Genomic DNA, 25,103 nt, shown 5'->3' on the forward strand with positions numbered 1-25,103 from the left:
TATGCATTGGGAATCTGCATTAATTATATCCCATTCCCATAAAAAATGCCAATCTCTCCCTACTTAGTGCTGTGCTTAGTCGGTAAGTCGTGTCCGACTCGTTGCGACCCCCACGGACTGCAGCCTGCCAGGCTCCTCTGTCCATGCGGATTCTCCAGGCAAGAACACTGGAGTGGGTTGCCCTGCCCGCCTCCAGGGGATCTTCCCAACCTAGGGTTCAAACCCAGGTTTCCCACATTGCAGGCGGAGTCCTTTACCGACTGAGCCACCAGAGAAGCCGAAGAATACTAGAATGGTTAGCCTATCCCTTGTCCAGAGGATCTTCCCGACCCAGGAATTGAAGTGGGGTTTCCTGCACTGCGGGCGGATTCTTTACCAGCTGAGCTACCAGGGAAGCCCAAAAACATTGCAGCTAGCAGAGAATGGTTTCGATCCATTGACCTCTGGGTTATGGGCCCAGCACGCTTCCGCTGCGCCACTCTGCTAACAGTGCAGTAGAATTTAAATTTCATAAAGCAATTCCTGGCAGCCCACACACAATGGAACAGTGAACAGTATGGTGTAGTTTGCATTTTAGACTTTTTTCAGGCATCGCCCCCTCTCCATCTGGGTCTGACCCAGGGTTATCAGTTGAGTCAGGGTCTCCAAACCGCCCCCTCTCCATCTGGGTCTGACTCAGGGTTATCAGTTGAGTCAGGGTCTCCAAACCACTCCCATGTTCAGCAACTTGCTAGGAGGTCCTACAGGAGTCAATATAGAGTTTATACAGTATAGTCAATACTGTAGAGATGTAGAGATCAGGACACGCAGCTGATCAAAGGGGAGAATCCCCTTCCTGCCTCTGGCTCTTCCCAGCAGGGCTGCCCCAGCACGTTTCCCTAGCAACGAAAATGCGGCCACGTGTATTCGTGTATTCAAAGTTTAGGCGCAGAGAAGTGCGTTAGAGACTCAGGACCCACCCGTGAATTTGGGGGAGGCTGTTCACGTAGGCACAGTCTACCCAGCGTGTACCTAAATTCCAGACTCCCAGAAAGGAAGCAGACACCAGCAGCATAAACCATACTGCTTTGTAAGTCCAGGCAGAGAAAGCAGTTCTTAGCTTCAGGAAAGTTTTGGGTTAGGGGAGGAAAATGCTTATCACTCAGTTTCCCTGATACATAGGGAGGGCGGATCTTGCCTGCAGTCCTTTCTAATGCTAGTAATTGTTTCTGGCACTCTAGCTGCCCCCACCTCCCACCCCTTGATGCCTGCTGTCAGGCTGAATCTGTATCTCTCCACTACCAGTGATGGATTTGAACGAGACAAGAAGCCAGATTAGAAAAAGAAAGCCTAAATCCCCAAAGCAGAGCTAAAACCATTAATCTTCTTTAAGAAAATATAGGCAAAAAAAAAAAAAAGAAAAGAAAATATAGGCTCATGGGTTAAGAATCGGCCCGCCAAAGCAGGGGACACAGAAGACACTGGTTTGATCCCTGGATGGGGGGAAGATCCCCTGGAGGAGGACAATGGCAACCCACTCCAGTATTCTCGCCTGGAAAATCCCATGGACAGAGGAGACTCAGGCTACAGTCCACAGGGTCGTAAAAAGAGTCAGACACGACTGAGCATGCACACACAGGTTTGATATAAACACCTTCAATTCAGTTCACTCGCTCAGTCGTGTCCGACTCTCTGTGACCCCATGAACAGCAGCACGCCAGGCCTCCCTGTCCATCACCAACTCCCGGAGTTCACTCAGACTCAACGTCCATCGAGTCGGTGATGCCATCCAGCCATCTCATCCTCTGTCGTCCCCTTTTCCTCCTGCCCCCAATCTCTCCCAGCATCAGAGTCTTTTCCAATGAGTTAACTCTGTGCATGAGGTGGCCAAAGTACTGGAGTTTCAGCTTTAGCATCATTCCTTCCAAAGAAATCCCAAGGCTGATCTCCTTCAGAATGGACTGGTTGGATCTCCTTGCAGTCCGAGGGACTCTCAAGAGTCTTCTCCAACACCACAGTTCAAAAGCATCAATTCTTCGGTGCTCAGCCTTCTTCACAGTCCAACTCTCACATCCATACATGACCACTGGAAAAACCATAGCCTTGACTAGTCGGACCTTTGTTGGCAAAGTAATGTCTCTGCTTTTGAATATGCTATCTAGGTTGGTCATAACTTTTTCCAAGGAGTAAGCGTCTTTTAATTTCATGGCTGCAATCACCATCTGCAGTGATTTTGGAGCCCCCCAAAATAAAATAAAGTCTGACACTGTTTCCACTGTTTCCCCATCAATTTGCCATGAAGTGATGGGACCAGATGCCATGATCTTAGTTTTCTGAATGTTGAGCTTTAAAGCCAACTTTTTCACTCTCCTCTTTCACTTTCATCAAGAGGCTTTTTAGTTCCTCTTCACTTTCTGCCATAAGGGTGGTGTCATCTGCATATCTGAGGTTATTGATATATCTCCCGGCAATCTTGATTCCAGCACTAGTCTTTAAGGAAATGCAATTTTATTTTAATTTTTAAAGTATTTCTTTTTTAAAAAAATTTATTTATTTGACTGCACCGAGTCTTAGTTGCACGTGCAGGGTCTTGGATCTTCATTGTGGGATGCGGGATCTTAATTGTAGCAGGTGAGCTGTTATATGTGGCATATGGGATCTGGTTCCCTGACCAGGGATGGACCACAAGCCCCCTGTATCGGGAGCTCAAAATCATAGCCACTGAACCACCAGAGAAGTCCTGACAAATGCAAAATTAACACAATGAGATAGTTCCCCAGGCCCATTGGAATGTTGAAATGAAAAACAACTGAGTCTTCCAAATGCTGGTGAGGGTTAGGATAGGGATGAAGAACTCTGGCACCCGGCTTGTGGGAATATGAAATGTTACAACCTCTATGGACAACAGTTCAGGAGTTTCCTTAAAAAATGAACCATACGCCCCTCTATGATCCAGGAATTTCACACCTAGGTATTTATGCCAGACAGAGGAAAGCCTTCGGCCATGCAAAGACGTGCGTATGAAACTACAAAGCAGCTTTGTTTGCGTGTTTGTGAACAGCTGGGGGAGCTCCCTGGGCTTCCCAGTTGGTGCAAGTGGTAAAGAATCTGCCTGCCAATGCAGGAGACGCCAAGACTCAGATGCAGTCCCTGGGTCTGGAAGATCCCCTGGAGAAGGAAATAGCCACCCACCACGGTATTCTTGCATGGAGAATCCCATGAACTGGGATTTTAGAGGAGCCTGGCAGGCTACAGTCCATAAGGGTGGCAAAGAGTCGGACACGACTGAGCAACTAATACTTCAGCCCGTGGGACAGGCTCCAGACTCGGGGCCGCCAGCACCACGTGGGGAGGGGGGTGAACCCCCCAAGGCCACCCAGCCAGGTGTGGCTCCAGGGACCTGCGGGTCCCAGGTCAGCAGCCTCAGGGAAGATGTAGTGTGGGGAGGAGTGAGGGGGTAGCCCCTGACAGCGAGCGGCACCCCGAGATCACTGTGCCCCCTCACACCCCTGATGGAGGGCTTCTCCCCACCCCCTCCAGGGCTCCTGGTACCTCGGCTCTCGTTGCCCCCCTGGCCGCCTGCTCCTGCGTGTACAGCACCTCGGGGCTGTTGGTGAAGACGCAGGTGGGGTGCAGCACAGTGCCCTGCTGGGTCTGGGTGTAGAAGATCCTGCTCTTCCCGCAGCCAGGTTCCCCCTCCAGGAAGCCCTCCCTGACACAGAGCCTCGGGTAGCATCTTCCTTGGGACAGGGACGAGGCAGAGGCTGGATCTCCTGGCTTTTCAGAAGTCCAGGCCTCCTTCACCCCCTTGGAGCTTTCAGCGTTAGTCGCTCAGTCATGTCCGACTCTTTGTGACCTCACGGACTGCAACCCGCCAGGCTCCTCTGTCCTTGGGATTCTCTAGGCAAGAATACTGGAGTGGGTAGCCATTCCCTTTTCCAGGGGACCTTTGGATTCAGGCATCGAAACCACGTCTGCAGCATTGCAGGCATATTCTTTACCCTGTGAGCCACCAGGGAAGCTTTCGAGGTCCCCGACAAGTCCCCACCCCACCCCACCCCCACCTCCCCACCCTGCTTTTATCCGTCGTGCTGACAGGAAGCTGGTTCAGAGCACAGGCTCCGCAGTCAGACAAGGCCTGGTGTGACCTCAACCAAGTACCTCAGTTTGCCCATCTGTAAAATGGGATGATTACAGTTCCTGCCTTTTAGGGCCCGAAGGAGACTTTTATGTCTTTGTATATTCAAGGGCTGGCTGCTTTTATTAGTAACAGAGCTGCCTCCCCTGATCTGTTTATAAAACTCCCCACCATCCTTCCTGGCTTTATTTTTCTTCCCAGCACTTGCTACAGCCTGTTGAAATCCCTGTTTGTTTCTGTTTTCCTGTGTCTGTCTCCTTGACCATAGTGTGAGTCCCAGAAGGCAGGGACTGTGTCTGCTTACTGTGTGACCCCAGGCCTGCGGAGCTTGGGTGCGGGTCACTGCGAGGTTGTGGGTGGGAGCCTCTGTGTGCCGTGTCATTGGGCTGCAGTCTCTGCCTGAGTGTGTCCCTGGGGTGGTGTGTGGTTGTGCAATGGTGTTCAAGTCGAGAGGCATCCCAGTGAGAGTCTGGCTGGGTTACTGTGTTAGTTAGTGTTGTGTGTGTGTGTGGTTGTACTGTTGTGTGCCGGGGTCTGCCTCCCAGGGTGGCACTGAGGTTGTATAGTCTCATTGTGTGTCTTGTCCCTGCCATGGTGATGTGTACTATTGTATTACTGCGTAATTGTGTGCCTTTGTCTCTTGGGAGCAGGTGGGGTTGTCTGTTGCTGTGTGCCTAGGTCAGCGGGCATTAATGATCCTGTCTGTGTGTGCAGCTGTGCGGTTGTGTATCAACATCCGTGACCAAATCCAGTGGTGTGTGCTCTGTATACAATCGTGTGTCCCAGTGAGCAGGATCTCAGGGAGAGCTGTTGTGTCTCTGGCTGGATTTGGGTGTGTTGTGTTATTGTGTGTCCAGGGTACAGTTGTGTGTTCCGCCACATGGCCGAGGAGAGGCAGCAGTCATTGTGAATTGTGCGTTTGGAGGTGTTGATGTGATCCCGGCTGGGCTGTTGTGTATTGAGACTGTAGGGTGTTTTTGTGTCGCTGTGTAGCAGAATAGAGGTATGTGGTGTGTTGTGTCTCTGGTTGGGCTGTGGTTTGTCTGGATGTGCAGTGGTTTAGCCAGATGAGGGTGAGAGCTGTGTGTTACCATTTGTGTGTGTGTGTATGTGTGTGTACACGTGTGTGTGTGAGGGAGAGTGAGCAAGCAAGGAATGGTTCCCCAGCCCCAGAACCATGACTAATGCCTCCAGCCTCCCCCACTTCTTGGTGACAGAGACCTTTTTGTTCTCAGTGGCATAAAGGGGGTGTTTCACTCTTCAGGCCCCTGGCAAATTCTCAGCCTTAAGTCCGGTCAACAAAACAGCCTCTGGGCATTTGCCCTGTGCCCAGCCACTTGCTGCGTGTTTGAGAACATCAGACCTGGGACAACCAGAGCGGTTGGGGTAGTGATAGGGGAGCCCTACAGGGACCCTGGCCAGCCTGAGGGCTGTGGGCGGGCTTCCTTGACGACAGCATTGTTAGAAGATAATTGTGGGGAGAAAGGACTTGGGGAAGAGACTTTGGGGAAACCAAGACTCATACAGATCTAAAAGTTAACACGTGTTAAAGATTTCACTTAACCCTGTGAAGTGTTACAACTGGTTCAGAGGAGACTCAAAGAACAGACACACTGACTTCCCTAGAAGTCCAGTGGTTAAGACTCCGCATCTCCAGTGCAGGGGCGCAGGTTTGATTCCTGGACGGGGAACTAAGATCCTATGTGCTTCGGGGTGTGGCCAAAAAATAAAAAGTTAAAAAAAACAAAAAAACAGTTGCATTTATAGATCAGAGATAGTGAATCAAAAATGCAAGTAGAGGCAAAACATTGGGGGGGAGTCTTATGGTCTCAAAATTTGTGTTTCCCCCAAATTTATATGTTGAAATTCTGCTCCCCAAAGATGATGGTATGAGGAGGTGGGGTCTTTGGGAAGTGCTGAAGTCATGAAGGTGGAGCCCTCGTGAGTGGGATTAGTGCCCTTAGAAAACAGGCTCCAGGGAGCTCCCCAGTCCCTTCCACCTGGTGAGGTCACAGCGAGAAGGCACCAGCCATGAACACGAGAAGGCCCTCATTCAACCATGCTGGCACCTTGATCTTGGACTCCCAGCCTCCATAACTGGGAGCAATACATGTCTGTTGTTTATAAGCATATAAGCCATAGTATTCTGTCATAGCAACCCAAATGGACTAAGGGAGGTAGGGTTTTCCTTCCAGACAGAATTTATGTGCATACCTCTATAGAAGATTCATTGTGGAATTTCCCTGGTGATCAAGTGGTTAAGACCCTGCACTTCCAATTCAGGGCATGCGAGTTCCATCCTGGTTGGAAGACTAAGATTCCGCATGCTGCATAGCACGGCAACCCGCACCCCCGCCCCCCCCCCAAAAAAAAAAAACCACGAACAAGCAAACAAAAACAGATATATCTTGTGTTGCCATCACTTACCTACAGTTTATACAGAGTTGTAAAACAGACCCCATAGAATCAGGTAACTCTGAATGATTGGTTACAGTTCAAATTATCTCCCACCCAGAATTCGTCTGTGAAATCCTAACCCCCAGCAGCTCAGAATGTGACCTTGTTTGAAAATAGGCTTGTTGCAGATGTAATGGGTGAAGAGGAGGTCATTTGGCATAGGGCAGGCCCTAACCTAAAATGACTGGGTCTCATAAACTGGGGAAACTTGGACCCAGACATGCGCACTGGGAGCGTGTCATGTGAACATGCAGGCAGAAACTGGGTGATGCGCGTATAAGCCAAGGAACACCAAAGATTGCCAAACACCAGAAGCTAGGGGGGAAGCAGGGAGCAGATTCTTTCTCACAGCACTCAGGAGGAAACAACCCTGCTGACACCTTGATCGCTGACTTCCGGCCTCTAGAACCATGAGATAAATGTCTGTGGTTTAAGTCACTCAGCTTCTGGTGCTTAGCGATGATAGTGATGATTAGCAAACTAAGACCAGTAGTCCTGTACGATGTTGAGAGTTGGACCATAAGGAAGGTCAAAAGAGGGACTATAAAGAGAGCGCCAAAGGATTGATGCTTTCCAACTGTGGTGCTGGAGAAGACTCTTGAGAGTCCCTTGGACAGCAAGGAAATCAAACCAGTCAGTCCTAAAGGAAATCAACCCTGAATATTCATTGGGAGGACTAATGCTGAAGCTGAAGCTCCAATACTTTGGCCACCTGATATGATGAGCCGACTCAATGGAAAAGACCCTGATGCTGGGAAAGATTGAAGGCAGGAGGAGAAGGGGGCGACTGACTACCAGACGGTTGGATGGCATCACCAACTCAATGGACATGAGTTTGAGCAAATTCTGGGAGATAGTGAAGGACAGGAAAGCCTTGTGTGCTGCAGTCCATGAGATCATAAACAGTGACCACAAGACTTAGTGACTGAACAACAGCAACAGATGTATTAATAATATGGAGAAGCCACAGTTTACCAAAACACAAAAATTCTCCTACAATATGTTGGAACTGATTCCTGGAGGATGAGCAGGATCAGGCAGCAGGGAAGGGTAGAAATAGCTGTGCAAAGGCCCAGAGGTGGGTGAGTGGGTGAGGTCCAAGATTCCATGTGGCTAGGGCACTGAGAGGGACCAGAAGGGAACAGTGGGGCCAATCAGGGGCGGAGCATGCTAAATCTTGGGTTATCTTGTTGCAGTTTTTTTTTTCTTTTGGGCCAAGCTTCCCCTTCAGTTCAGTTCAGTCGCTCAGTCATGTCCAACTCTTTGCGACCCCATGGACTGCAGCACGCCAGGCTTCCCCGTCCATCACCAACTCCTGGAGTTTACTCAAACTCATGTCCATTGAGTCGGTGATGCCATCCGACCATCTTGTCCTCTGTTGCCCCCTTCTCCTCCCGCCTTCAATCTTTCCCAGCATCAGGATCTTTTCCAATGAGTCAGTTCTTCGCATCAGGTGGCCAAAGTATTGGAGTTTCAGCTTCAGTAACAGTCCTTCCAGTGAACATTCAAGACTGATTTCCTTTAGGATGAACTAGTTGGATATTCTTGCTGTCCAAGGGACTCTCAAGAGTCTTCTCCAACACCACAGTTCAAAAGCATCAATTCTTCGGCATTCAGCTTTCTTTATAGTCCAACTCTCACATTCATACATGACTACTGGAAAAACCATAGGTTTTACTAGATGGACCTTTGTTGGCAAAGTAATGTCTCTGCTCTTTAATATGCTGTCTAGGTTAGTCATAACTTTTCTTCCTAGGAGCAAGCGTCTTTTAATTTCATGGCTGCAGTCACCATCTGCAGTGATTTTGGAGCCCACAAAAAATAAAGTCTGTCACTATTTCCACTGTTTCTCCATCTATTTGCCATGAAGTGATGGGATCAGATGCCATGATCTTAGCTTCCCCTTAGAGATCCCAGTTTCCCCACCAGGGACTGAACCCTGGCCACCATAGTAAAAGCCTGGAATTCTAATCGCTGGACCACCAGGGACTTCCCAAGGCTTGGGTTTTTGTTCTGAGCACCCTGGGAGCCTGAAAGACACCTGATTATGGGACACTGATTACGCCCAGCTGCATGTTAACTGCTCTGCATCACAGGCTCATTATACTGATACCTGCCCAAGACCACTGAGATCACACAGCTGGCAGCAATAGGGGGTGGGAATTGATCCTAGTCTGCCAGGAGCCCCGAGATATCAGGATCACAGCAGGTGAGGATCAGGGGGTCAGAGACGGAAGCTGGGGCGGGAAGACCTCGGGCAGGGCTGAGGGCAGGGACTTTGGTTATTTTTTCATTGCTGTATCTTCCGACGGCATCACCGACTGGATGGACATGAGTTTGAGCAAGCTCTGGGAGATGGTGATGGACAGGGAAGCCTGGCCTGCTGCAGTCCACGGGGTCGCAAAGAGTCAGACAGGACTGAGCGACTGAACTGAGCTGTATCTTCAGAACCTATGACTGCAGCAAGGTACCCAATAGGTATTTGTTAAATGGGTAAACATTCTCTGAAGGCATTTATGCCTGGAAGAGGAAACTGAGACTCAGAGAGATGCATCGGCTTTCTAAGCCCTTATAACTCAGCTGCCAACTTCTAGCACTTTCCATGAACCCCTTGCCTCGAAGAGGTCTGGAAGGCGCAAAAGGGTGGGTGGGTTGGTGGGGAGTGGGGGACTTCAGTGCTGATCAGGCGGCGCCCAGGTCTGAATGCCAGGCTTTATTTAATAAGGCAGCGGGTCTCCCGGACCGTTCATTGAAAAAAAACCTCAGCTTCAGGGGCCGCCCATGTGTACCCCGAATCCTTGCGAACCCGGCCCCCTTTCCCCCTTAGGCCGCCCTCAAGGTCCTCCCAGCGAAACGAGCAAGGTCAGTTGCAATTCCGTTTGCAACCAGCAGCGGTTGGCCCTGAACCCCCGCCCCATGAGACCGTACCATTCTGGCTCGGAAGAGGGGGGCCGGGAGCGAGGTGCGCAGAGGGCTCTCCTGAGGACCCCCTCTGCTGGGGTTTTCCCTGGCCTCACAGCGGGCGAGGGGGAAGATTTGCGTGGCGGGCTCAGGGCGGTGGGCGGCAGGGTTCCTCTCGCCCCCGCTCTGGGGGCCTCTCCTCATCCCCCCCTCTCCCGGCGTTGGTCCGCGCTGCGGAACGCCGAGTGTCAGGCCTGTGTGCGCACGCCCCGCCCGTGGCGCAGACCTCGCCTTGCCTCGCCAGGGTTCGGATCGCGAGTCCGCGCCGCAGCGGGCACCGCGGTCCGGAGCTATGGCCGTCGTCGTCCGAGTAGTTTATTGGTGAGCACGCGGGCCAGAGGTGCCCTCTTCGAATCCCGCCCGGGCCCCGCCCTGTCCCGGCGGAGTTGGGCTCTGGGGGAGTCGGGGGTGGGGGCGGGAGCCTTGCATTGGGGAGAGGGTTCTGTGTGGGTGCGGTGGGCGTGGGAGGAGGCGGAAAACAGAGGACGTTGATTTCTCGCTGCCCCCCCCCCCCCCCAATTTGTGACATTCTAGACGTCTCAGGTCCTAAAAGGTAAAACTGAGACACGTGTGTGTCGTTTTAAACAGCTCCCCCCGCCCGCCCCGATTCCCGGGCTCATGGTGGGGAGCAGGTGGGGGTCGGTTTGTAATGCAAGAGGAACCTCCCTGGGCGCTTCGGTCTCCCCTCCCCCGGGACCGGTCGTCGGGTGGGGCCAGCCAGAGTCAGGAGGCTCCAGATCGTCCCGGCCTGTGTTGGGCAAGGACTTAAACCCAGACGGTGGATGCTTTTTTCCTATTAACGCTCCCCGTTTTCTGACCCCACTTTCCCCATCCGTAGAGGGAGTGGTTTTCTTAAAATTTATTTTTGATTGTAGAATCATTGCTTTACCATGTTGTGTTGGTTTCTGCCATATGTCAACGAGAATTGGCCGTAGGTGTACATATGTCCGCTCCCTCTTGAACTTCCCTCCCACCCCTCTAGGTTGTCGTCTTAATGGTTATGGCGGAGGGAGTGCGGTGTATTGGGTGTTACACATTTGATCTAATTGCCCGCTTTAAGGGTGAAAACGTGTCTGCTCGGCAGGAAGTGTTCTGTCCCGTAGACCGTGCCACAACCCTGGCGCCTTGGACTGTACTGGCCTGCACAGGCATGCTGGCCTGTAGGCGCTTAGTAAATACATGTTGCCTGAATTTCCTTTCCCAGAAACTCCCTGGGCAGGGATTTTAACTCCATTCTACAAGTGCGGAAACCGAGGCTGGGAGTGGGGCACGGGCGGATCACAGAGGGTAACCCCCACCCGGGTCTGCTGGCTGTCCTGTTTGAAATGTCCACTTGGGGCGGGGGAGGAGGGTCCCTGCCTGGGGCTTTGAAAGGTTCAGATCTGTCACTGCGTTAGCAGTGTCCCTGCCCGCTGAGTCAAGCAGAGGGTAGAGTGACATTTTGAGGCGCCTCCCCTTCCCCTCCCCCTGCTTTGCCTGTGCACCAGACTGCGGTCCCGAAATAGTCTGCATGGGGGGGTGGGGGGCGGTGGGGCGGGGAGGCGGTTATCCTTCACTCTCAGGCATAGGAGGGCCTTGGGAATCCTGCAGTAATGATTTCCCTGAGGCTTGGGTACCGGCTGTGGGTGGGGCTGCTGTCGTGGGGCAGCTCTCCTCCTGACCTGGCTCTCTCCATTTTGCCTCCCTCTCTGCCTCGCGCTTGTGCTCTCGCCTCGTTGCCCCCGATTCTGTGCCCGCCCCCACTATGCTCTCTTGTCTCCCTTTGTCTATGCATTTTCCTTGTGTGGCTGGCTCCCTTCCTGTGCCTCTCCATCTCTGTGCTGCACCCGCCCCCGTGTGCCCCCCGTGTCTTTCCTCTCTTTTGAGAGTGTCTGTCTCCTCCTCCTTGTATCATCCATGTTCCTCTTCATCTCTTCCTGCTTCCGACCCCCATTTGCCTCCGTCTCCTTGCCTGCTTTGCCTTTCCCCTCCCATCCCTGGATCCCCACTGTCCCCTTCTCTCTCTCCTCCCCGGATCTCCACTGTCCCCATCCTCCTCTCCCGGGACCAACTCTCTTGGACACGCTCCCGCCAGTGGCGCTTGAGGCTACAAGCCCAAGGTAAGCCATGTGGTCCCAAGAGGCTGTTCTGGAAAGTGGGGGAGGGGTGTTAGCCCGTGGGGGGGGGGCGCCCATGTGGCTGCTGTGGACCCTGGTGTGACCACCCACCTCTTTCCAGTATCTTCAGCTCAAGAAGAAGTTAGAAGATGAGTTCCCTAGCCGTCTGGACATCGTGAGTCTGGGGGAAGGGGAAGGAGTCAGACATGGGTCCTGTCTGTATGTCCCTCAGCCCTGGTGACAGCGGGGGGTGGTTTGGGTCAGCCCCCTGTGTTCTCCCTTCCCTGGGAAGGAGCAGGTGTCCGCAAGGGGGCATCTCCGCCCCTCCAGCATCTCTTCCTTCTCCCCAGTGCGGCGAGGGGACTCCCCAGGTCACCGGCTTCTTTGAAGTGTTCGTAGCGGGAAAGCTGGTTCACTCCAAGAAGGTATGTCTGTCCATCCTGCCTCACTGGGGGCCAAGGGGGGGTTGGGACTGGGGTTGGTGTCTTGGTCCCAGCCCACCCCTCCCCTGGTCCTCCCTTCTCCAGGGAGGCGATGGCTACGTGGACACGGAGAGCAAGTTTCTGAAGCTGGTGGCCGCCATCAAAGCCGCTTTGGCTCAGGCCTGATGTGGCCTGAAGGCAGAGGTGAGGGGGGCCCCGCCCCGAGGCCACAGAGCTGACCCTTGGTTCCCAATGGACTCCAAACCCGAGGACTAGTTTCCAGCCCAGTACATTCCGGAACAAGTAGCAATTTCCACTTTGTTCTCTGGACCATAGCACTGCTTTTCAGCATCTTCTGAGCCTGGTTTTCAGTGTTAGAGCTTCTGTGTTCCAGATGAGCCCCAAATCGAACCTACTTTAGAACTGGGCCCTGGTCACTAACCTAGTCCATAACCAAGCTCTGGCTCCTGGCTTTTGAGATCCTGGAAGCAGTTTCTACCCTCCATCTAAGCTTGAGTTGCCGGTTCCTGCCCCACGTGTGCTAGAACTGAGCGTCTGTCCGAGGAACCTGTGGACCCAGCCCCCTGCCCCCAGCATGCTTTGCACCAGCAACCTGGTTCTCAAATGCTTTGACCTCGAGTTCCGTTTCTCCTCATCCTCACTGGAGCAGAATGAGGCTGCTTTCAGTGGGAATTTGGACCTGCAGTACAATTTGAATTAATACAGTACAAAAATACAAATGTCTTGTCTCCTATGCAGGTCTGAAAAGGAGGGAGTCTCCCCAAATTACAAAAAAAAAGAAAAAAAAGTCGAGAATTACATAATTGCAAAAAAAGAAAAAAGATGCACAAAGAAAAAGGGAAAAAAAAGAATTCCATAATTCCAGGCTGCATGAGCTGGCTATGCGTGGGCAGTTGCTGTCAGGAGGGAGGGAGTGCCCCTTTGGTGGGGGGACTTGAATTCTTAAATGGAGCACATCCCTTGCAGAAACACACCATTTGCCACCTCCAGACTGTCAGTCACTCAAAGGCGTCTGCTTAAACCAGCATGAGGTTTGCTTGGATTCTAGAGAAGTCCACCAATGATGATTTTATCTAAGATAAGCCAAGATGGGATTCATATAAAAGAGAGAGGGGAAGGAGTGACTCTTGTTCACAGGTCGAGTACAATTTCAGGAGTCCCGAAACCCCCGATCAGGCTCAGTGACTCTTGCAGTACTCAGAACACGGCAGAGCTGTTCCACTCCGCGTTACAGTTTATTACAGGGAAAGCTTAAAAGATGAGATGCAGGGAAGCGACTGGCCTTCATCCGGCCTCTCCCGGTAGTCTGAACCCCACTCCCCGCCTCTTCTCCACACAGACCAGTAATCGTGGCCCAGCCCCTCTCGGCAGACGCTTCATGACAGGAAGGACTGAAATGTCTCTTGGACGCCTGGTCCTTCCCTGATGTTCTCGCGGCCGCCGGTTGGAGCAGAGATGGACACCCCTGGTCTTTGCCTGTGCGTGCGTGTGTGCGCGTGTGTCCCCGCACGCTGGTCCTGGTGCCTTCCCCATCCCTCATCTCCCTGCATCTCCACCGCCCCTCCCCCCATGTCTCCCTTCTATCCTGTGGTGTCTGGGGTGGTCCTACTCTAGGCTTCCTTTTCAAGGGGAAGCTGAGAGGACGATCAGGATGAGTGAGTCTCAGATATCAGCAGTGATGGCAACAGCTCACAACTCAATAAATGGTGATGAGGTTAACAAAACAGGGCTGTGTCTGCGTGTGTCCATTTTCCCCTGGAGCCGCCTCCTGCTGGTCTCTGCTCCAGGGAATTAGTGACTTGGTAGTGCGGAGCTAGGACCAACTCTGGGTTGAACTTTTCAGTGGTCCCTCAAGCCAAGGTGGAGGTGGTCTCTGGAGCTCCCTGGAGCCACCACGGGTGTGCATCTTCCAGGGTGAAGTGGGTTCCTGGTTCCTGTGTTTGGGTGTGCATCCTCCAGGATGAAGTGGGTTCCTGGTTCCTGTGTTTGGAGGTAACCTGTCAGCGACTGGGAGAAAAGTGCTGGGTGGTGTGTTAGACTGTCTCACCCCTCCTCACGTCTGCCTGCCCCCTTTACCGTCCTCACACTGGAGATGAGCTGTCCTCACCTCCTAGCTCTGAGTTTGATCCCATGACTTGCTTTGGCCAGTGAGGTGAGGCAGATGTAACCGCGTCAGGTCTGAGCCTGGACCTTTGGAGGCCTGGTGGTCCTGCCAGCGTCAGGACACTGGGCAGGGCCTGGCAGTCTCACAGGCTCAGTTCTTAAATCTCTCATGTGGCAAGATGGTAAAAGTGATGGGAGTCTGGCCACTGTTGTCCTTGTGTACAAAACTCAAATTTATTTTGAGGGAAGTCCCACCATGATCAACTTTGGAACATTTCCACCACCTCAAGGAGAAACCCTCATACTCTAGAGCACCCCTCCAGTCCTGAGCACCCCTTTGGTCCCCAGCACCTCCCTCCCCACCCCCTCACCCCCCCACCCCCCACCACCCTGGAGCAACTACTAATTTACTTTCTGTAGATTTCCCTATTGGGAGATTTCATAAAAATGGAATCGTACAATATGTGTGGTCTTCTGTGGCTCCTTTCGCTTGGCATAATGTTCTCAAGGTTCATCCATGTGGTGATTGGCGCACATCAGACCGTCATTCCTTTTTATGGCTGAATAATTTTCCACTCTGTGGGCCACCATTTCATCAGTTGGTGAGCATTTGGGTTGTTTATACTCCTTGGCTACTGTGAGCAGTGCTTCTGTGACCTTCCGTGTACAAGTTTTTGTTTAAACACCAGTTCTCACGTCCTTTGGGCAGATAGCTAGGAGTGGAACAGCTGGGTCAACAGCAGTGATTTTTAAAAGAAGAACTTCCCTGGCAGAAGGTCATATGAAGACCATTAGATTCGCTCAGAATTGAGGAACTTTTTTTTCTTTCATTTGAGGAACTTTTTTTTTTTAATTGTTTATTTGGCTGCACCGGGTCTTAGGTGCAGCATGTGGGATCTAGTTCCCTCACCAGGGATCGAACCAGGGCCCCCTGCATTGGGAGCACAAAGTTGTAGCCACTGGGCCACCAGAAAATTCCCTTAAGAAACTCAATGCTTTTGGTGGCCACAAAGTCTGCACTTACTTCAAATACAATTCTAACCCAATGAACTCTCAAACCTTGAGTCACAGAAATGAAGTCATTTCTCCCCTAAGCCAAATGCTGACCCGTGAGATAGATCGTGTCTGTGCTCCATGGATCCATACCCAGTATCATCTGGAAAAACTCCCATGACAACTATCAATAGTACCAACAAGAAGCAAAGCCCTCACTCATCTTCATTGGTAACAATTCCGACAGTTCAGTAAATTCTGGCAGTTTAGATCTAAACCAGGTAGGTGGACTAGGACTCAAGGAAGCTTGATCTTAACCCCACTGGAGCCTTCGTGATGTTACCTTCAGCTCTCCCTTTGGCTTAGCCATGTCACATGGTGCCACCAGTTGGTAATTTAAATAACACAAGACTCTCAAGTCCTTTGTTTAAGCAAGAAATCTAGTGGGTCAGGCTAGGCTGGGTTCTGCTTCCGTGGAAACACACACAAACAAAAGCAAATCTCAATGGGGTAAACCCAGCACGTGCACAGCCCTCTTCAGGGCAGGTGTCCTCCCTGCGCCCATTCAGTGACCCAGAGCAGCATTTGTCCAGTAGGACTTTGTGATGTGAAATTTTTCTGTATCTGTCCAACACCATGGCCACTGGGCACATGCCACATGGTGCTATGGAGAGCTTGAAGGGTGGTGGATGTGACTGAGGAACTGAATTTTTAATTAATTCATTTTTTTGGCTGTGCTGTGTCTTCATAGCCGTGCTCCAGCTTTCTCTAGTTGTGATGAGTGGGGGCTGCTCCCTAGTTGGTGGGGCACAGGCTTCCCATTGCGCTTACTTCTCTTGTTGCGGCCCACGGGCTTTAGGCACGCAGGCATCAGTAGTCCTGCCGTCTATGGGGTCGCACAGAGTCGGACACGACTGAAGCGACTTAGCAGCAGCAGCAGCAGTAGTCATGGCCCACAGGCTTAGTTGCCCCGAGGCACGTGAACTCTTCCTGAACCAGGAATCGAACCTGTGTCCCCTGCATTGGCAGGCAGATTGTTAGCCACTGGACCACCAGGCAAGTCTGGAACTTTTATTTTACTTTATTTCAACTGACATTCAAATTCATGGCAAGTGTGGTGCGTGGCTGGCTATCTTACTGGACAGTGCAGATCTAGATAGATAGAGATTCTCTTCTCCTGTTGTTGCACCTGGACCCACAGCATCCTCAATCCGCGTGGCTGGGAAAAGAAACACGCACTAACTCTTAAAGACCTTAGCCAGGAAGTGACACACATCTCAGTTCTAGTCTCAGCCCATCGGCCAGAATGGTCACAAGGCTCCACCCACCTGTAGAATCTACCTGGGAACAGTGGTCAGGAAAGGAAGGGGAGCCAGAAAAAATGGTAAGCGCTAGAAATATCTACCAGGCTCCTTTTGATTTTACCAGCCATGAAATTAAAAGGCGCTTACTCCTTGGAAGGAAAGTTATGACCAACCTAGATAGCATATTCAAAAGCAGAGACATTACTTTGCCAACAAAGGTTCGTCTAGTCAAGGCTATGGTTTTTCCTGTGGTCATGTATGGATGTGAGAGTTGGACTGTGAAGAAGGCTGAGCGCTGAAGAATTGATGCTTTTGAATTGTGGTGTTGGAGAAGACTCTTGAGAGTCCCTTGGACTGCAAGGAGATCCAACCAGTCCATTCTGAAGGAGATCAGCCCTGGGATTTCTTTGGAAGGAATGATGATGCTAAAGCTGAAACTCCAGTACTTTGGCCACCTCATGCGAAGAGTTGACTCATTGGAAAAGACTCTGATGCTGGGAGGGATTGGGGGCAGGAGGAGAAGGGGACGACAGAGGATGAGATGGCTGGATGGCATCACTGACTCCATGGACGTGAGTTTGAGTGAACTCCGGGAGTTGGTGATGGACAGGGAGGCCTGGCGTGCTGCGATTCATGGGGTCGCAAAGAGTCGGACACGACTGAGCGACTGAACTGATCTGATGCGTGGAGGAGAAACAGAATATACCATGACCCTACTGTGTCTTCTGTTCACTTCAGTCGCTCAGTCGTGTCTGACTCTTTGCGTTAACCAAGACAATTCACATCTTCAAGAAAAAGAATTCAGCAGGATCGTCACTGGAAGCCTGAACTGGGAGAAACACTGAATTCTTTTCCAACAGCGACACCATGTGGCCACTTTGGAGAACTGCAGCTTCCCACATCCCCTCGGATCACCAGAAATCAGTATGCACTGCGATTCATGGGGTCGCAAAGAGTCGGACACGACTGAGCGACTGAACTGAACTGATAGAATCATTTCTTTGAGATTTGCTGTAAAGTGAATCACCATCTTAGGCTTGGTGACATGACACTTTTTTTTGTTTAATTTTGCCATATGGCATGCAGGATCTTAGTTCCCAGACCAGGGGTCGGGCCCACGCTCCCTGAATTGGAAACTTATAGTCTTTTATTATTATTATTATTCTTTAAAAGATGCATTTATTTATTGGTTGTGGTGGGTCTTCCTTGCTTTGGGTGGGCTTTCTCTAGCAGACGGGGGCTACTCCAGAGTTTCAGTGCGTGGGCTTTTCATTGCGGAGGCTTCTCTTGCTGTGGAGCCCCGGGCTCTAGGCACACAGGCTTCCGTAGTTGTGGCGCACCGGCTTTGTTGCTCGGTGGCATATGGGATCTTTCCGGAGCAGGGGCCAAACCGGTGTCCCTTGCATTGCAAAGCGAAGTCATATCCACTGGACCAGGAGGGAAGTCTCCCAGAACTTTTCTGTATTTTCATGTTTTCCTTTCTTTAGCTTGTTGGGTGTTCATGTGTTTGGTTTATGCCTCATGGTGGCAAGATGGCAATGTTTAAATCAGAGCCTCAACCAATTTCTCTCTCTTTTTTTTTTCCTATTTTTGAGGACCATTATGAACCTGGAGAATCCCAAGGACAGAGGAGCCTGGTGGGCTGCCATCTATGGCGTCGCACAGAGTCGGACACAACTGATGCAACTTAGCAACAGCAGCCTGAACCTACGGGTTTTTATATATTTGATATCTTTCAACCTGCTTGAGAACGTTCTTCTTTTGAAGCTTTAATGGTCCCACCTTTGGTTTCTTCAGGCTGGCCCCCAAGCGTTTGGACAGAAACCCCATCATCTCTGAGAGCTTTTTTGTGCTTTTGCTGTGAGGAGATGGTCTCAGCTCACCTTCATTTTTCTGGCCTCAGACCTGGATCCAGTCTTTATGCCAAAACTCGGGTTACTCCCAGAGGGAAATGATATTTAGAGATGATAATCTGTGCTCCTAGCAATCTAGATGAGAGATATCAAAATCTCCAGGCCCTCAGGGGTCAAGACGCCCCATGTCTGTGAGTGGGAGAAACTCCCCATATCTGTGAGTGGGAGAAACCCATTCCAATCAACAATGCCTCTGCCTCTGGGTCTCACTCCTCTGCCCCTGTTTCTTCAGGGTGCTTCTGCATCGGTCCCTGACAGGGTCTGTTAGATAAGCAGGAGGCGCTTCTGTTACATCTTGGCAGCCCCCAGAGCCGTGGATCCTGTCATGTCTGTCCAACCCCGCCCCCAACCTCCATCACCTGTCACATGACTCCCTTCCCTCTCTCTCCAATTTGATCTAATTTTTCTCTCTGCTCTCCTGAGGCCGGGCCGGCATAAGAGGATTGGAGCATTTGCTAAATGGGACCAGGACAGGGTCAGAGGACCGGCTGTGGGGGAGACTCAGGGGCCAGGACAGCGCAGGAGGGCAGTAGGGGGCAGTGGAGGAAGAGGGAGCTGGAAAGAGAGGTGAGTGACGCTCCCACCTGAGATGGGAAGAAACAGAGGGAGAGGGAAGGTTTTAAAAGGGAGGGCATGCTCCCTGGCTGTGATGGTTAGCCGTATTTGCATGGTTGCGCGTGCATGCGTGCTAAGTCATGTCCAACTCTGCGACCCCCCAGGGACAGTAGCCCGCCAGGCTCCTCTGTCCATGTGGATTCTCCAGGCAAGAATACTGGAGTGGGTTGCCATGCCCTCCTCCAGAGGATCTTCCTGACCCAGGGATTGAACCCCAGTCTCCTGCATTGGCAGGCAGGTTCTTTACTACTAGCGCCACCTGGGAAGCCCTTTGCATGGTCACTGGCTGCATATTTAAAGAATAAATAAGATAAGCTATAAATGAAGAGGATGTGAGCAAGAGGGGGATGGAGGGACTGAGAGAGAAAAGAAACATTGTCTGGAGTTTCAAGCAGTATGCACTAGTCACTGTGCAAAGGACTAGGATTCCATCAACTCCTCATAAAACTCTTATGGACCTACAAAAACTGTATATATTTAATATATCCAGCTGAATGAATTTGGAGATAAGTGTACCGAAATTTTGAATAAAAATGCAAATGCAACCAAGTATGTCTGTGATCTACACCGTGCTCCATCCACTGCCCGAGTCACGGCAGATCAATCAGGGCTAGAGGAGATTGGGCAGCTTCATCTTTCCTTCCTGAAAGCATCTCCCTGGGACTTATGTTGGGGAGGGGATCCTGGAGACCCCAACAGCACCAACTGCCGAAATGGAAGTCTCCTGGTCACCAAGGAAACATGGGAAGATGTGAGTGGGGGTCTGAGAAACTTTTGAGCTTCATCTGCCAGTGAGTCGCATGTCCCCTTCAGCTCACCTCTGATCGTGCCTGTGCTCATATTCTGCAGATGCTGGCCTGACTGGCCTAAGAGGTTGGGGCACGTGGTGAGTCAGACTAGGTCAAAGCCAAGGAAACCTGCTGGGGAGAAGTCCAGGGACCTGAAGGGGCGGGAGAGAGGCCAGAGAGAGGGAGAAGGAAGGGAAGCACACGGGGCAGAGAGACAGGAGATGGGTGAGTCAGAGGAGGGAAAAGATGGAGATGGGGGTCAGGGGGCTGTCTCAGCGGTAGAATAGTGCCCGCGTGTGTGCCAACTCGCTTCAGTTGTGTCTGACTCCTTTCGACCCTACGGACTGTAGCCCACCAGGCTCCTCTGTCCATGGGATTCTCCAAGCAAGAATACTGGAGTGGGTTACCATGTCTTCCTCCAGGGGAATCTTCCCCAATCCAAGGATGGAACCTGAACCTCTTGAGTCTCCTGCATTGGCAGGCAGGTTCTTTACCTCGAGCGCCCCCTGGGAAGCCCGGGAGAATAAGACCATCCATTTACTCAGCACTTCCTGTCAATCAGTGCCCAGAGTGTCAACTGCACACGCCGTGTAATTCACACCCACCCCCAGTGATGACTGTTACCCAAAGTCTCACAGAGGTCCAGCTGTCCACGTGGCTTTCTCTGAGTGGTCCAAGAAGCAGATAAACTTGGTAAAACTCCAAAGAGTGGAGGGGTTAAGGACTGAGGTCTTCAGCTGGGCAGCCTGGTTCACGCTCAGTTCAGACGCCTGCTGTCTTCTCAGAAAGGCAGTTGAAGGCTCTGCTGTTGGGTGTGACCTCCTGTAGGTAAGGGATTAGGTTGCTGACCTTAAAGGGCCTTTCGTAAGGATATTAGAGCATGGAGGACAGCAGCTGTCACATGGAAAGTGACACATGCGGGAGGGACCTTGTCTGTTTTCGTTTAGGGAGCAGGGCTGGGGTGCCTCAGTTCCCTTTCCTTTCTGCCCCACCCCCTAACTCTCCCTCTCTGCCTCTCTGTATGTCTCCTCTGCCTCTAATCTCTCTCCTGTGTCCCTCAGTCTCCTTGCAGGGTCTGTGTGTTTTTTTTTTTTTTTTTTGTCTCCATTCCTACCAGGGCCTCTCTGATAAACATGGTCTCATTCTATCCTCGCAACTATTTCTCCACGCCCCCAAACCACAGTCTGTCACGTGGACCTCTAAATCCCTGCTAATTCTCACTCTCTTTTGCTGAGGCTGGCCTGGCCTAAGAGGATTGGAGCATTTGCTAAAAGGGACCAGGATGGGGCCAGAAAATTGGCTGTGGGGAGACCTAGGGATCAGGATGAGCAGCAGAGAAACTGGAAACAGAGGGAACAGGTAATTGGTACAAAGTTATAAAGATCGAGGACCCCAAATGAAGACTTTGTGGACATCGATCCATCTGTGATTGGACCCTTGATTGACGACAAATTAACCAACCTCTCCACTAAATGACCACTGGAAATCCATGTGCGTGCTCAGTTGCTCAGTCTTGTCCAGCTCTGGGACTCCGTGGATGGTAGCCCCCCAGGCTCCTCTGTCCATGGGATTTCCCAGGCAAGAATACTGGAGTGGCTTGCCATTTCCTTCTCCTGGGGATCTTTCTGCCCCAGGGATTGAACCTGCGTCTCCTGCATTGGCAGACAGCTTCTTTACCACTGAGGCCCCTGGGATGGAAATCCATGAGGGAAAAAAAAACAAAAAGAAACCCTTACCTCACACCATACATCCACAATCAGTTCTAGTTGTTTTAAGACCTAGGAGTTAAAACTGTTATGATTTTAGGGAATAAGACATTATCTTTATGTGATAATGAAAGATATCTTAAACAAGAGGAAAGAGAAGAGCAGTAGGGACTTCCCTGGTGGTCCAGTGGCTAAGAATCCTCCTTGACATGCAGGGGACTTGGGTTCCATTCCTGGCTGGGAAATTAAAACCCCACATGCTGCAAAGCAATTAAGTCTGCGTGCCACAAATACTGAGCCCTCATGCTACAATGGCTGCAAGCAAACAGCAACGATCCCACATGCCCCAACTGTGATCAGATGCAGCCAAATAAATACTTTTTAAAAAGCAGTAATGCAGGAGAAGAAAAGAGCAACTCCTCTCTCCACACCCCTGCCCCAGAAACCCCCGTGTTAGTCGCTCAGTGTCCCACTGTTTGCAACCCCATGGACTGTAGCCTGTCAGACTCCTCTGTCCCTGGGATTCTCCAAGACAAGAATACTGGAAGGGGTTGCCATGTGAAACCCCTGAGCTATATTGGAAACAGAAGACTGGGAATCTCCGACCACTGTTATCTGTACACTGTTTTCAGCTTGTGACAAAGCAAGCAGACCTTGAATGTCAAGTTTTTTAAAAAAATTATTTTGGGCTGTGCTGGGTCTTCACTGCTGCACAAACTTTCTCTAGTTTATTAAGGTGGCTTCTCCTGTTACAAAGGCCAAACTCTAGGATGTGCAGGTCTTCGTAGCTGTGGCGTGTGGCATCTTCCTGGACCAGGTATTGAACTGGTGTCCCTGGCATTGCAAGGTGGATTCTTAACCACTGGACCACCAGAAAAACCCTGAACAGTCAGCTTTTATAAACTTTATGTCAACTTGAAAATGGGGGCCTATCTTATAAAAAATCATTTTAAATTTATTTAAAATTTTTTTATTCTATTTTTTTTCAGCGTATCATCAGTGTGCCACTGATGTAAACGAAAGAAAAACACGAATTCATCACAAAAGATAACAAGAGGCACTGAAATACACAACATTAAAATCAAGAAAATTCTACTTATAGAAAATACACATGGGAAAAATGTTTGCAACACTTTAACCACCAAAAGAGATAGACATATCTCAAATCCTCAACATTCAGGGGGCTGGGCGAAGGATGGTTTCGCTTGCACAGAAAGTTCTCCGGCAGCATCCACGGAGCCGGAACACACACGAACTGCCAGTAGCGATTCCACTGACAGCAGTTCCCATGTGCACCCCAGATTACCGGGCAGGGATCTTCAGGGTTTTGCGACCCGCGGTGGCCTCACAGTGACACAGAAACGCCCCCTCCCCAGGCTGGATCAGGGGAGGTGCACACAGTAAGGAGCTGTGAAGACCAAGCCATCACACCTTCCCGGACGCGGGGGCGCCACGTGCAGGCTCACAGCGCTCTGGTCCTCTCTGGCCCCTCGGGGTCTGCAGGACTTTGCGGGGACGGATGACCACGACCCTGTAAATTTGTGAACCGCTGGGAGCCTAAATCATCCTTGTCCACAGGGGACACAGATTTCAAGGGAGAGGAGGGTTTGGAAAAGAGCTCCTGGAATGAGAACATCGGGGCACAGTCAGGAAGCAGAACCGGAAGAGGATCTGGGCAGTAGTTCGGGGCGTCGGGGTCCTGAGGCCAGCCCGGGGCCGGGGCCGGGGCCGGGGCCGGCGTTGGAGCAGTCGGACCATACACGTGGACGCCCTGTGCCGGGCCCCACGTGGCCGGGTGGTGGCTGGAGATGCCAGGCTCGGGCGCTGGGAGCACCCCCGCGGGGCTGGGGGGAGGAGGGCGGCTGTAGAATCCCGGGCTGTCTGGGAAATTGGGGTTCGCAGCTGCGGCAGCAGATTCCGGGGCGGGGGCGGGAGTCCCGGGGGCTCCGGGGGCTCCGGGTTCCGTGGGCGCATCGCCGGCCATCTGGTATCCTCCCTGGGCCTGTCGTTGCTCCAGACGGGAGCGCTGGGCCCGGCGGTTCTTGAACCACACCTGGGTGGGCAGAGGGGACCGGGAGAAGCGGGTGTGAGAGGCGAGGGGCCCCGCGCTATCGCCTCTGCTCCGGGGGTGAGGCTGTCCAGCTGAGAATCCCGCCTCCCCTCTCCCTCCGCCCCCCAGACCCAATTAGAGGCTCCTGGGGTTCAGGAGGCAGCGGGAAGGGGTGCAGAGGGCAGGGGGCAGGGCTTGGGCGCCCACGGGGCAGGAACGGGTCTGCCCGAGAGGGTCCGCGGGGTCAGAGGCCCTGAGGGCTGGGCACCGGGACACCCCGGGGCGATGGGGGGTGTCAGGCAGGCCGCATGCGGTTGGCGGGGTGATACAGCACAGGGTTGAGGCGGAAGGGGTCCAGCCCTGGGTTCACAGCGGGGAGACCCCTTGCTTGCTGCGGGACCCGGGGCAGCCCTGGCCCCTCTGGCCTAGCGGTCCCCAGCGGTGGCTCTGGGAGGGCGGAGGGGTGGCCCCGGGGCGGGCGGGCTCAGACCTGCACTCTGTGCTCTTCCAGGTGGAGCTTGGCCGCCAGGCGCAGGCGGTCCTGGTAGCTCGGGTACTCGTTCTTCAGGAAGGCTTCTTTGAGCGCCTCCAACTGCTCTTTGCTGTACACCGTGCGCTGGCGCCGCTTTCTCTTTGGGGGCGCTGACCTCCACGTGGGGCCTGACCAAGGGGGAAACAAGGCCCATGAGCCCAGGAATAGCCCCCAGCCTGCCTGGCGCCCTCCCCCTCCCTGGACCAGACCCTGGTGAGCCGGTGGGACTCAGGCCCGAGGGCGGGAGGAGAAGCTGGGGGCATCTGGAGTGAGGTTGTTGGTCAGACCCTGGCTGTCCGCCCTCCAGCCCTAACCACTGCACCTCTCTGGGCCTCAGTGAGCACAGCTTGGAAATGGGCTTGATCTCAGCCCGTGGGGTATTTATTCCAGGGCCCTGCCCTGGGAAGGCACGCAGGACAGGCTCCTTGGTGACCCCTGGTGCTCTCCCCAACCCCCACTATCTCCCAACCAAGGGGGGAGCCACCCCGACAGGGGACCCCTGAGGACCAGGCTCTCTGCTTCTCTCCCCTAGTAATGTGATTCCACCCCCAAACTCCACTAAGTCCCAGGAGGCCAGACTCACTCATGACGGACTCGGGTTCTTGCATCCTCCTGCTGTTCTGCTGTCGGAGTTTGATGCTCTGCTCACAGGCCTGGGACAGACATCCCGGTTTTATGCTGTGCCCACCTAGGCACACCCTAAGGGTCCTGAAACCCACCCTCTCTTGCCCCACCCTCAGCCTCCCTGCCTGGCAAGAGAGTGATTAATACTTGGTTAATCCTTTTGTTTGATGTTGTCGCTCAATCATGTCCAACTCTGAGATCCCACGGACGGCAGTTTGCCAGGCTTCCCTGTCCTTCACTATCTCCAGAGTTTGCTCAAACTCATGTCCATTGAATCTATGCCATCCAATCATCTCATCCTCTATTACCCGGTTCTCCTCCTGCCCTCCGTCTCTCCCAGCATCAGGGTCTTTTCCAATGAGTCAGCTCTTCGCATTAGGTGTCCAAAGTATTGGAGCTTC

The 25,103-nt window shown here is 52.3% G+C and overlaps 2 protein-coding genes and 1 non-coding gene across 5 annotated transcripts; 1 reads left to right on the forward strand and 2 right to left on the reverse strand.

Annotated features, from left to right (window-relative positions):
- Positions 1-413: 413 nt before the first annotated feature.
- Positions 414-485, reverse strand: TRNAM-CAU (transfer RNA methionine (anticodon CAU)). The gene has a single exon. It is a non-coding gene; the product is annotated as a tRNA-Met (tRNA).
- An 8,386-nt stretch (positions 486-8,871) lies between these two features.
- SELENOW (selenoprotein W) lies at positions 8,872-13,798 on the forward strand. Of its 3 annotated transcripts, none has more exons than XM_086349660.1 (6): positions 8,872-9,041; positions 11,610-11,634; positions 11,753-11,806; positions 11,982-12,056; positions 12,159-12,257; positions 13,414-13,798. In XM_086349660.1, exons 1-5 carry the CDS (start codon positions 9,028-9,030, stop codon positions 12,237-12,239), a joined length of 249 nt encoding a protein of 82 aa, XP_086205786.1. In that variant the 5' UTR covers positions 8,872-9,027; the 3' UTR covers positions 12,240-12,257; positions 13,414-13,798. The 3 variants fall into 3 exon arrangements, with proteins under 3 accessions (XP_086205786.1, XP_086205785.1, XP_086205784.1); XM_086349659.1 differs by lacking the exon at positions 8,872-9,041 and adding an exon at positions 9,758-9,856; XM_086349658.1 differs by lacking the exons at positions 8,872-9,041; positions 12,159-12,257 and adding an exon at positions 9,758-9,856.
- Positions 13,799-22,443: 8,645 nt separating this feature from the next.
- Positions 22,444-24,768, reverse strand: LOC147354140 (tetrapeptide repeat homeobox protein 2-like). The gene is made up of 3 exons (XM_086349656.1): positions 24,662-24,768; positions 24,037-24,206; positions 22,444-23,549 (listed from the first exon to the last, which is right to left on the reverse strand). The coding sequence occupies exons 1-3, from the start codon at positions 24,684-24,686 to the stop codon at positions 22,959-22,961; spliced, it is 786 nt and encodes a 261-aa protein (XP_086205782.1). The 5' UTR covers positions 24,687-24,768; the 3' UTR covers positions 22,444-22,958.
- Between the last annotated feature and the right edge of the window lie 335 nt (positions 24,769-25,103).

This window comes from Bos grunniens, chromosome 18 (genome assembly GCF_055505025.1).
Source record: "Bos grunniens cultivar Pamir isolate PY7600 chromosome 18, Bosgru_T2T1.0, whole genome shotgun sequence".
In the NCBI taxonomy this organism is placed as follows: domain Eukaryota; kingdom Metazoa; phylum Chordata; class Mammalia; order Artiodactyla; family Bovidae; genus Bos; species Bos grunniens.